The 11,315-nt window shown below is 35.2% G+C and overlaps 1 protein-coding gene across 1 annotated transcript in view; it reads right to left on the bottom strand.

Annotated features, from left to right (window-relative positions):
* Positions 1–308: 308 nt before the first annotated feature.
* Positions 309–11,315, bottom strand: part of WDR27 (WD repeat domain 27) — a 33,653-nt gene continuing 22,646 nt past the window's right edge. The window contains exons 17-21 of the mRNA XM_009075298.1: positions 8,808–8,929; positions 7,826–7,959; positions 4,753–4,850; positions 4,321–4,442; positions 309–410 (exon numbers count right to left, since the gene is read on the bottom strand). Of these exons, the coding sequence (XP_009073546.1) occupies positions 309–410; positions 4,321–4,442; positions 4,753–4,850; positions 7,826–7,959; positions 8,808–8,929 (578 nt within the window). The remainder of the gene's footprint in view (positions 411–4,320; positions 4,443–4,752; positions 4,851–7,825; positions 7,960–8,807; positions 8,930–11,315) is intronic.

Genomic DNA, 11,315 nt, shown 5'->3' with positions numbered 1-11,315 from the left:
GCTATTTTGAAAATAACATTTGCATTCAGGGCAAAGTAGCATTTTATATACACAATTAGATCTACAAAGATAGCTAAACATGGGTGAAAAACCTTAAATATTTAATGGCTTCCACATAACTATAATTGAAGAACAAACATTTTTCTTAGTCTCTTAAAATTAGTAAATTCCAATTAATTTTCCTTTTTGAAAAGCCTGACTGTAGATCTGATTCCACGTCCAAACTTCTACTGGTATTTCACAGCAAGTATGACAATTTTGAATAAAGATAAAGCATGGCTTTTTATTCCAAGGTACTTAATTAATTCTTACCTCAGTGTTCTTAAATCCCACAGTTTGATGCCATCACCTGCAGCTGTGGTCATGAAAAGGTTGTAAGCTTCAGATTGCTGAGTGCTGAAGGACGACCCCTGTAAAATATGAAATCAATTTCAGGTAAGCATTCTCATGGCATTAATTATTTACAGATTCATAGAATATTTCGAGTTGGAATAGATCCATGGGGATCATTGAGCCCAACTCCCTGCTCCTTGCAGGACTACCTAAAATTAAACCATGTGACTAAATGCATTCTCCAGATGCTCCTTGAACTGTGAGAGGCTTGGTGCCAGGACCACTTCCCTGGGGAGTCTGGTCCAGTGACCAACCACCCTCTTGGTGAAGAACTTAGTCCATTTGAAAAATAAATAGTAAATGTTTCTTAGGTTACGTGAAAAAAAAAATCTTGACTGCACACACACAAAAGAGTGAAGAGGAATGCTGGCATGTTGAGGAATCTTCATAATCCAGTCAGAGAAATGAGCACTGCCTTAACTCCTCTCAGTCCTGTCCCAGGACATCCATGATGCCTTTGCTCCAGGGGTGACACCCGCCATGAGGAAACAATGGGAGAGGCTCACTGGATCATCTCAAACTGATGAGGATTACTAAATATCAGGGTATGGGATCCATGATGTGGTGTAGAGAAAGACCTTTTTGTGATTGCACAAGACATTATGGGATGCTTAGGGGAGGAAATAAAGGCAGTGAAAGGGAGGGATCAAAGATCAGTCCAGCAATTAATTTTAAGCCATATTTAGCCATGGAATAAGTGGGAAAACTTTCCATTGACTTCAGTAGCAATTGTGTTCATTCAGAATAGGACTAATCTTAGCTTTGTATCTTTAAATAATTAAAACCAGTCTACCTTTAAACCTCTGATTTTTTAACATCCACATTGGCAGACGCCAGCCTTTTTGCTGGCTACAAACTTCTTTCTCCAGGGAACTAAATATAAACAGTGAAAACTCCTTCTCTTCTTTCCTTACCATTCACATTCTTGATTTGGCTGAATACATCACAGAAACCTCAAGGTCATTTCCCGCAATCAGTGTTTGACTGCCAGGAATCTCCTATTCATTATGAAAGCTGGTGTATAGCTTGCTCAAACAGATCCATTAAAATGCATCAGATTTCCCACAAAGTCTACAAATTCTCACATTAGCTGTGCATAACTATATAAAAAAATGCTAAGGCAAAAGACAAAGACAGTACTTGTCCAAAGGATTCAATTAATTAAAAACTACAGAGAACCCTTTCTTTTTGTGCTTTCGAAACTTCTACTCACCATCCCTTGCTTCAGTTAGCAATGATCACAGAGTCCAATATGAAAAGTTCTACAGACACATACACATTTACTTCATGCACTACTCCTTTACTATAGAATACACTAACAGCAATATGGGTAAGAAAAGCAATCTCTTTATTCCTTCCCTGCCCTGACATTTTGTCAGCAGTATACTTTACTAGCACAAAGTTATGCTTGTACCTTCAAACTACATTTGCTGCTGAACATTGATATAAAAGACAAGAAAATATAGACTAGTTGGGATAATATGCAAGTTGAATTTTATTTAGTACTTTGTGTTTTTATAGTCCATAATAGTCCAGGTCCATAATTTATGAGAATCTGATGCAAAAAGTAACATATTCTTGAAACTCTGTTCTTTCATTCTGATAGACAAATCATTTGCCTCTGCCCCATCATCTTCCTCATCTACCACTGTAACCTCTTCTCAGCTTCTCTCTAGACTAACTACATTGCAATTTCCACATAAAATCTGGCCTCAAGAAGAACATGGTTCAACAGAATTCCTATTTCTTTCACTAATTCCATATGAGCACCATTCATGTCTTCCAAACAAGCTTATGCTAAAGGCATCAATCAATAGATGTCTCAGAAAGCACTCCATACCTTCCAGGCAAGCACACAGCATTGTAACTATGGCTAGGAAAAGCTTAACTGAAACTTCTGAGACTCCTATTACATTTTTCAGCCTTCACATCAGCTACTTTTCCTAAGTAATGGAGCAATTGATTTTGAAACAAAAGGGTCTGAGCAGAAAACTGAAAACTTTGGTGTTTCTGTGGAAATGAGTGTACTCTATGACTGTGCTAGCAGAACATAATCCCATGTAAATATTTGTGGGTCATACTGATAGATTCCTGTTCAAAAAACATGTTTTGCAGCATTACAAGCATATTATTAACACTAAAACTCTGAATCTTTGTGGTCTAATCTCAAACTGCCATTTATTTCTGCATCTCAGATGTTCCTAATCTCTAAGACAGGAACACAATTTTGATATTTCAATCAATTTCTTTTACTATATCTCTTAAAAGTTAGTATGCAAAGCAATGGAATGACATAAAAACCTTAATCAAGTACATTACAGGCTGAGATGGATTTCACACACTGGCAATTCTTGCAATCTCTAGAACAGATCAGAACAACTTAAAATCCAAGTCTTTACATTGCAAATTATATATAGTTGCTTACAGTTGCTTCTGTCCAAAACCAAAAATAGCAGCAGGTTTCTAGAGGATTCCATGTATTTAACGATTGCAGACAGGTTCCTCCCACACTTAATCAGAACATATCTTCCTTAGTGTGTCCCAAGACATTATAAATAGATTTTCTATTTTTTACTTATTTAAAGAATTAGTTTTCTGATTATCCCCACTTACTACTGTCCAGGTAGCATCATGTCTTGGAACATGAGAACTGATTTGCATGAATCTAAACTAGAAAATGATACATATATATATATATATATATATACATACACACACACATATATATATATATATATATACTGCACTCACTAATGAGTATTCAGTCCACAGATGAGACTAGGAACAGACCAAAGGAGAGCCTTCAAATATTTTGGTGTGTAGGCACTGGATCTTCAGCAACTGTTTCACTCTACAGATTTGCTTCTAGTGCATCACCTCTCATCATTAGCTAACCTGAGATTCCAATGTGTTTCATACTTTAAACAGGATGAAGTTTGCACACAGCATTCTGCATGGTTTTATGTCTATAAAATATTTTCACACATTACCTTCATGTAAATGCAGTTACTCTAGCAGTTTTAAACTATCCAATGTAATAAAATAGTTGATTTATTATTTTCCTATTGACTTGTTTAAAATATTAATTTTATATAACTGAAAAAAAATAAGAGAACCTTGATGTATAATTTTCCCAAAAAATGGTCAATATTCTTTGCTATACCACATACTTCTAGGTTTTTCTCCCAAGATAATACTTGCTTCTTGATTAAATAACCTGAAGGCACTAAGCTGATCAAACAAAAAGAAAAGCCAGAATTTTAAGTCTATTTGTGTTACAAACAGTACTGAAATAGTCAGCACAGTTTGAAGTGTTTTACCAGATCACATCTCTAAGGAAAACCCACAAAGAGTTCTACAACAGTAATAATAAGGAATTGTTTTAAACCCACAGAATCATGGACTTTCTCCCTGGGAATACCACATTCAATCAGACCTAACACAGTAGGCATTCAAGAACGTATGGTACCACAAGAACTCCAAACACTCAAATCATTCTTCAAGGGAAAAAAAAGACCAAGGATGAGAGGGCTTTAGTCATCTATTGTGTTGCAGTACTGAGAATCTCTTTTTTTTGGTTTCTGTTTCTTAAGTTTCAGAAGAAATCTGACTATGTCAGATTGAATTTAGAGGACAACAGTTACACAGGGAAAACTTCCCCCTGAACTACAGTATTACAGTCTAGCACAAATAAGGCAAAGAGTAATAAGCACTTCTCTAATAACAAGCTTGTTCAGCCATTCTCACCTCCTTTACACTAGAGAACAAATGAGATCTGGGTGCCTTTATCACACAGACTTATGTCCTTGCCCATCCTCCCCAACATATAAAAACATATTGATTACAATCAATTATATTTTTAGCCTCCAATTTCTTTGTTGATGATGTTGCAGTGGTACTACAAATAAAATTCAATAAGGTATATACCTTGTTTTGGCAAATCTGATGGACTGATCTAGTATGAACTTCTGATATCACTGCTGTGCTGCAGCCTGCATTGAGGTCAAAAACTTCCAGTGCTCGGTTGCTGCCAGCTGTAAGTACAATATCTGTACAGTTCTCTGTGTTAAAGTGATCTAGAGGAACAAAAGCATATAGATAGACAAAAAGATAGCTAGATAGCTAGATAGCTAGATACCAAACCTCTGTTGCATTTATTACTCTATGAGCAGCATCAAAAATCTGACAGTACTAAAAATTCATGTCCAAGGGTTAAGTGTAATATCACAAAAAATACAGCTTTTTTACTCTAATAGAAAAGGAGTGGTAAATAATCAAATGCTTCTTACTTTAACTGAAGTTATGTCCATGTAATTGAACCCAAAGAACTACAAAGACAGTAAGAAATACAAAGGATACAAGAGTAGAAATCATTTACTGCTGAAAGGCTGGTAATCTCCACTGTAGAAGCCATGGGAAATTTCTGTACCAAATTGCAAACACTTCTCTGTTTGTATCTGCAAAGAATATCAAGTGAATGCTAGTGTTAATGAAATAAATTATGATTTGTGGTCACCAGCAAACTCCCACTGGAATCACAAAACAAATCAAAATGCTTTATTTCATTATTAAAAATTAAAGCCACAGATATTTTGATTTATTGCTGAACTTCATTAAAAAACTTGGTAATAGAACTCATTTGGACGAAAAGAAACATGATATCCATATATATAAGACTTGTCTTGCATCAATGTGAAACACTAAAATAATCCTGTATATATACTGAAAACATTGAAGAGAAAACAAATCTGACAAGTACTTGTGATCAAAAAGCAGAAATGCCACTAGTTTCAGTATAGTCTTTAATGTGCTGGCCACAGGTCAATCAGAACGAAAACAAGGAGAAAACAGTGAGGAAAGAAACAGAACAAGAGGCTGATCACACACTACTGAATAAATTTTCCTTCACAACAAGTACTGGACTGTTTAAGGTCCTGTGGGTTACCTGCCAACTCCATGCAGATGTGGCAAACAGGGCAAGACCTCTAAAACGACTTCAGACTTATTCATATAACACAACAGAGAGCTGTGTTGTTATTCAGTCTGATTAGGTCTTTCTGTTTATGGAAATATATCGACAGTGGCAACATGGATCTCTTCTTAAATCCACCAAAGTAAACATAAAATATTACTCAATGGAGATGGAGATGGATATGTGTATGCATATGGATATGTGGGGCAAGAAAAGAGTGATTTTCATAGAAGTCACCAAGGGAATGTAAATAGTTAATAATAACTGTACTGGGCCGGGTTGGGGTGGAGTTTATTTTCTTCACAGTGGCTTGGTACTGTGTTTTATACTTGTGACCAAAACAGTGTTGATAACACACCAGGATTTTAGCTGTTGCTGGACAGTGTCTGCACAGAATTAAAATAATTCCAGTGTAAACAGTTAACATTATACTGGTATTTTAGCATGTTTTTCTAGTGACAGAACAAAAGTCCATGCATGACACACTTGTAGGAATCATTACTACTTCTTTCCAACAATACTAAAAGTTTGCAAAACTGAGATCATTTGACAAAAGTAAAATGTTTATCAGCTGTATCTGTTCAAAAGAAAAATGGTTAGTGACTTGCTTTTTCCTTTACTTGTCATTCTCAAACAATGGTCTGCTGATTTTTTGAGGTAGACATTAGGGCTACGTCAGCTGTGATGGTGAAGCAGAAGGTAAAATACTGTGTTCTGCAATTTAATCCAATAAACTTTTGTAGTTTCCAGAAGTATTTTATTCAAGTAAACTAAAAAATAAACTGCACTAGACTTCAGGAGCAAATGATTTATCTCTATTTTTGGGTAAAGATATCCAAGCTAACTTAAAACAAGCTGACTGAGATAATAGAAACAATCTAATGAAGACAGTATGAAGCGTCCTCTGGTCTAATTTACCCTGCTAAAATAGGCTTACTGAAACAGTTGCAAAAACAATTGCTTGAGTTAGTTCAACTATCTTGCTTCTACAATGCAGATGGCCACACAGATGAACACCTCACAGGGTGCTGCCCGGGTAGAATTTCAGATAGAAATCAAATCAACCAACAGTTAACTGAGATTCATCAAATACAAGTTAGGACAAAACTGAGCCAAAGTAACAGAGGGGAAAAAATGGAGGAGTACCAATTAGTAGAAAAAGATAAATCTTAGTATATTTATGACCTTTTTTTTTTAACACAATGCAGTTGCAAGTCAATTAAAATTCAGTCAGGCATTATGAACACACTGAGCTGGACACTGTACATTAGCTCTTGCCTCTTAGAGACTACAGTTTATATAGCAATTTGGGTTACTTTTTCATTGCTTTATTAATATCTTCATAAACTAAGAATTAATGGGCAATACAGAAAGCAGATAATCAGATTATGGAAGGAAAGTATTACATTATTCTGTCTGACCATTTTAACATTTCAGTGATGTTCAGGTTCATGCCCCAATCCAGGAAAGCACTTCTATTCAAAAACACATTTAAGGTTGTGCTTAGTATGTTTTCCTGTGCAGCAGCAAACCTACCAAGAAAATATGCCAGTTTTTCCCATCTAAGGATGCAGTCCAATATTGTTTAATGTCATGAACAGAAAAAACACACCATTCACAATATCAGCTAATAGACTTCAGTGTTGTAGCCTTAATTCTGCTTGTCCTTCCACTCAGAATCCAAAGTATCAAAGGAAAACGTCACTTCAAGGAGTTTTTAAATGCAATTGTGTCTAAAGTTATACATATATACAGGCACATGTATATATATTTCAATGTAACAAAGTCTCACATACATACATACTGCTGAAAAACAGCAATAGCAAATAAAGAGCAGAGAATCTTAGTAAAAGGATATAAGGGCAATTTTAGTTATGAACTAAAAGAACAGAAAAGATATATCAGATCTTAAATAAAAGAAATTATTCAAGTCAGAATGTAGGAGCCACATAACTATAAACAGAATGGTCTTAGTAAGAAGTGCATGAAGGATGCCTAACAATGAAAAAACAGGGACATAACAAGATAGTAAGAAAAGTAATTAGATACAATGTAACAGGTGGAAGGTCAATGAAAATTAGGAAAGTGATCTACTTCCATTTGACAGAGAAAGAAGAAAACAGTCACAGCATATTGGAGTCTGAAAGAAAAAGTATTCCCACTATTCAAACATAACTTAAGACACTAATGCACATTAAGATGCAAACAGGCAGAAGGTAATGCTCAGAAGGTCTGAAATTATAACAGTAATAGTAAAACAATATTTGCAGTTAAGGTATGCACTGTAAAAACCATTTAACATTTCAATGCAAAAGATATTTTGCAATTAGCTTTTACAATTTGTTTAATTCTTTTTCTTCAGTAATATTTTTGCACACCAGCCCAACTCATCACCCACAAAATCCCAGATCAAACAATACAAGTACCTTCACTGGCCTGTTAATGACAAATTGTGCTCACCGTTTGAGGTCATCCTTTGCTGTGTCTAGATGGAGACTTAACAGATGAAATTCAGCCCCACAACACAGCAATACAAACGCATCTATAAAATAAAACTGTGCAAAGCGTACAGCCTTGTGGAACTTTTCTTTACCCTGAAATGCAAAGAAATCTATTAAGAATTGATTCAAAGACAATGAATATCTTTTTGTTTGAGATTCCTGATGTTAAGGCATAGTCTACCTGTTATCCTGATCATAGGCCAGGAGGTTAACCTACAATGTACTTGCCCCTCCTATTCTGAACATCTATTAATCTAAAAATAGTTTTTATTCTACTTAAATTAGTTGAAATAGAATATATAGGCCAGACAATAAAACCAAAATTTCCAGACATGGCCACCAATTTTTTTCTACCAAAGTTGATTTTTTTTCTTTTTATAAATTACCATGAGGAAAAAACCCTGATTTGAAGTCAATGAAGATCAATCACTCAGAACAGAAGCAGGAGTTGTTTAGCCTGGAGGCTCAGGGGTGACCTTATCACTCTCTGCAACTACCTGAAAGAAGTGGCAGCCAGGTGGGGGTCAGCTTATTCTCCCAGGTAACAAGGGACAGGATGAGAGGACATCATAGTCTTAAATTGTGCCAGGGGAGGTTTAGGTTGGACATTAGGAGGAATTCCTTCACAGAAAGGGTGATTAGAGATTGGAATAGACTGTCCAGGGAGGTGGTGGATTCACCATCCCTGGAGGTTTTCAAGATGAGACTGTGGCACTTAGTGCCATGGTCTAGTTGACATGGTGGTGTTTGGTCACAGGTTGGACTTGATCTCAGAGATCTTTTCCAACCTAATTGATTCTGTGATTATATCAGTTGGACACCCCACTCAGTAGCTTTAAAAATTAGGCTGTATGTTCCTTCTAAAGAGCTGTTAAAATGGAAGTAGATGAAAGTGCAAAAGAGTGTCCTCTGTGTCCAAACCAATGGAAGTTTCTAATTACCAGAATTAGGGCAGGTTCCTTATTGCAGACTGACCAGACTCTTAAAGTTCTGTCTTCTGATGCAGAAACTAACCACTTCTTGTCATGACTCCAGCCAACAGAGTTAACTGCACTATCATGACCTAATAAAAATAATAATGGAAATATCATAAAGCTCATTTCTTGCATTTATACATTTCTCCAGAGTAAACTGTATTGTTTTCATGCAATTATGCACAATATTAAAATACATTTTAAGTTCAGGCTTCAAATGACTGGATTAAAACTGGTAACAGTAAACCAGATAATGTATTTTTCTTCCACAAAAAACCCCACAGAAAATGTCTCTCATTACTAATCAGTGATAATTCTCTCTTTAATTTTTCAAAGTTATTGGAAGAACATTTTCAAGAAATATCCTTGAAATAAAAGTTAAGCAAAAAGATACAGTGTTTCTCAAAAAGAAAATCTGAGTATTATAATTAAATTTTATATTAAACATGATCTGGAAACCACTTAAGACCTTGCAAACAGTTGAAATACTTTATTTTATTTATAAGGCTTTTACTACTGACCTGTTTTTGTAACAACACAGTGAACACACTATTACAATGGCTTCTGCAGGACTGTCTCACTCTATTAAAAAATGTAACTGCCTGTTTAAAAATCATAGTTTAAAGTATTATAATGTCCATTTAATATATTTTTTGATATTAACTTTTGTATTTTTGCATTTAGGATCTACCAAAAACAGGCTTTCCCAGTTTGGTGTGACACAGTTAAAAACAAGATTGTAAACTTACAAAGAAAGAACTTCAAAAGCCAGAAACATTATCCAAAAGCTAAAATTATTAATTTGATCTCAGATTATATTGATGTTGATCAAAAAGGTCAAAAAAGAACATGTCAATCAAATCTAACAACCTTTGACCCATATTATTCTAATTTGTTAGACAAAGTCTGATGAATTTCATATAGCCTTAAAACATTCAAAGTTCTTATGCTGCCCTCTTGTGCACATTTTCTCTTTAGTCAACTGACGTTTTATATAAATAAAAATAGATTTCTTTAAATCACAGGAAGGCCATCCAATTTATCTCAGCATTTGAGATCTTCCATGATTACCTTTTCTTTTTCATAGAATCATCAAGGTTGGAAGAGACCTTTAAGATCATCAAGTGTAACCATTAACCTGTCACTGCTGTAATCCCTAAACCATATCCTCCAGTGTCAGATCCAGATGCCTCTTTTACACTTCCAGGGATGATGACTTCACCACCTCCCTGGGCAACATTTCAGTGCCTGAACACCCTAACAGGGAAAACATTTTTTCTAACATCTAATTTAATGTTACAGTTTATAATTTCCAAAGAGATGGATTCAAGGCTAGTATCAATACTGGTTTTATAGACTTATGTCTATAAAAAGGTGTATAAATGAGATATTTTAATTCCCAGTTACCAAATGCCTGTAGAATTTTCACCAGAAAACTGCATGGGTAGTGGAAAATTACGTATGTAAGTACTATACTTATTTTATTCTCAACACAAAGATTTATTTGGAGGCTTTGGTTTTTCTGAAACCATTTGGAAGCCTTGAATTATCTGCATTAAAGAAAAAGAGAAAAAAATTCTAACACAACAAACAACAACAATGAAAAAACCCCAACAAAATAAAAAATTCAAACAAAACAAAGCAAAACCACCACACACAAAAAAAATATGCAATATACAGAATATACATAACAGTTTTCCAAAGTGGTAAGGAACATGAGAAACTTGAGGAAAATCTGAGGTTTGGAAAATTGGAAGAGCCACAAGAAAAGCTTAAGAATCTCTGCACTCCAGGCCCCCCAGTCCCAAAGCACAGGGAAGGAGATGCCAGCTGGCTTGCAAGAGTCCAGTAAGTTTCAAAACAGGCATTACTCAGGGTTCCCTGCTCCTGAAGCACATTAAGGACAGCAGCTGGTTTGGTAAAGATTTCAAAAAGGCTATGCTGACTCTAACTCTTCACAGCTGGTCAACCTTACCTGCACTTCACTACAGGACACAGACACCTGAGGAGCCATCACCAAAGAGGAATGTAAAACTACTTAAAATCAATACTACATACTTAAAACTGTAACTGAGCAGGAAAAAAACCTTAGGCTTATAGCAAAATTTCTGTAGTTATACCACTCCTCTCTGATGGTGTATTATAGCAACATGATTTTGGATAAGCAGCTATATTCAGATGTTAATGCTGCCTTGAATTGAAATTTTTCAAGAGAGCAGATACCATTGCCATTTCTTGAAAAAAAAAAAGGCTTTACATTACCATTGATTGCAGCTCTGAATAAGAATAATGTATCATGGTTTTTAATGAAAACACATGTATTATGACGCTCCTAAAATAAGGGCATCAAAAGGGGAAAGTAAATAGATGGTTGCATGATCATCTGAACTGCACAGAAGAACTACAGGCACAGGTTGCACTCTTATGCTACCTAAAGAGCCTGAAGTAGAATGTTGTTTATATTGCTTTTCAGAC

The sequence above is a fragment of the Acanthisitta chloris genome, unplaced genomic scaffold (assembly GCF_000695815.1).
Source record: "Acanthisitta chloris isolate BGI_N310 unplaced genomic scaffold, ASM69581v1 scaffold9965, whole genome shotgun sequence".
Lineage (NCBI taxonomy): Eukaryota > Metazoa > Chordata > Aves > Passeriformes > Acanthisittidae > Acanthisitta > Acanthisitta chloris.
This window is presented reverse-complemented; position numbering and strand designations above follow the sequence as displayed.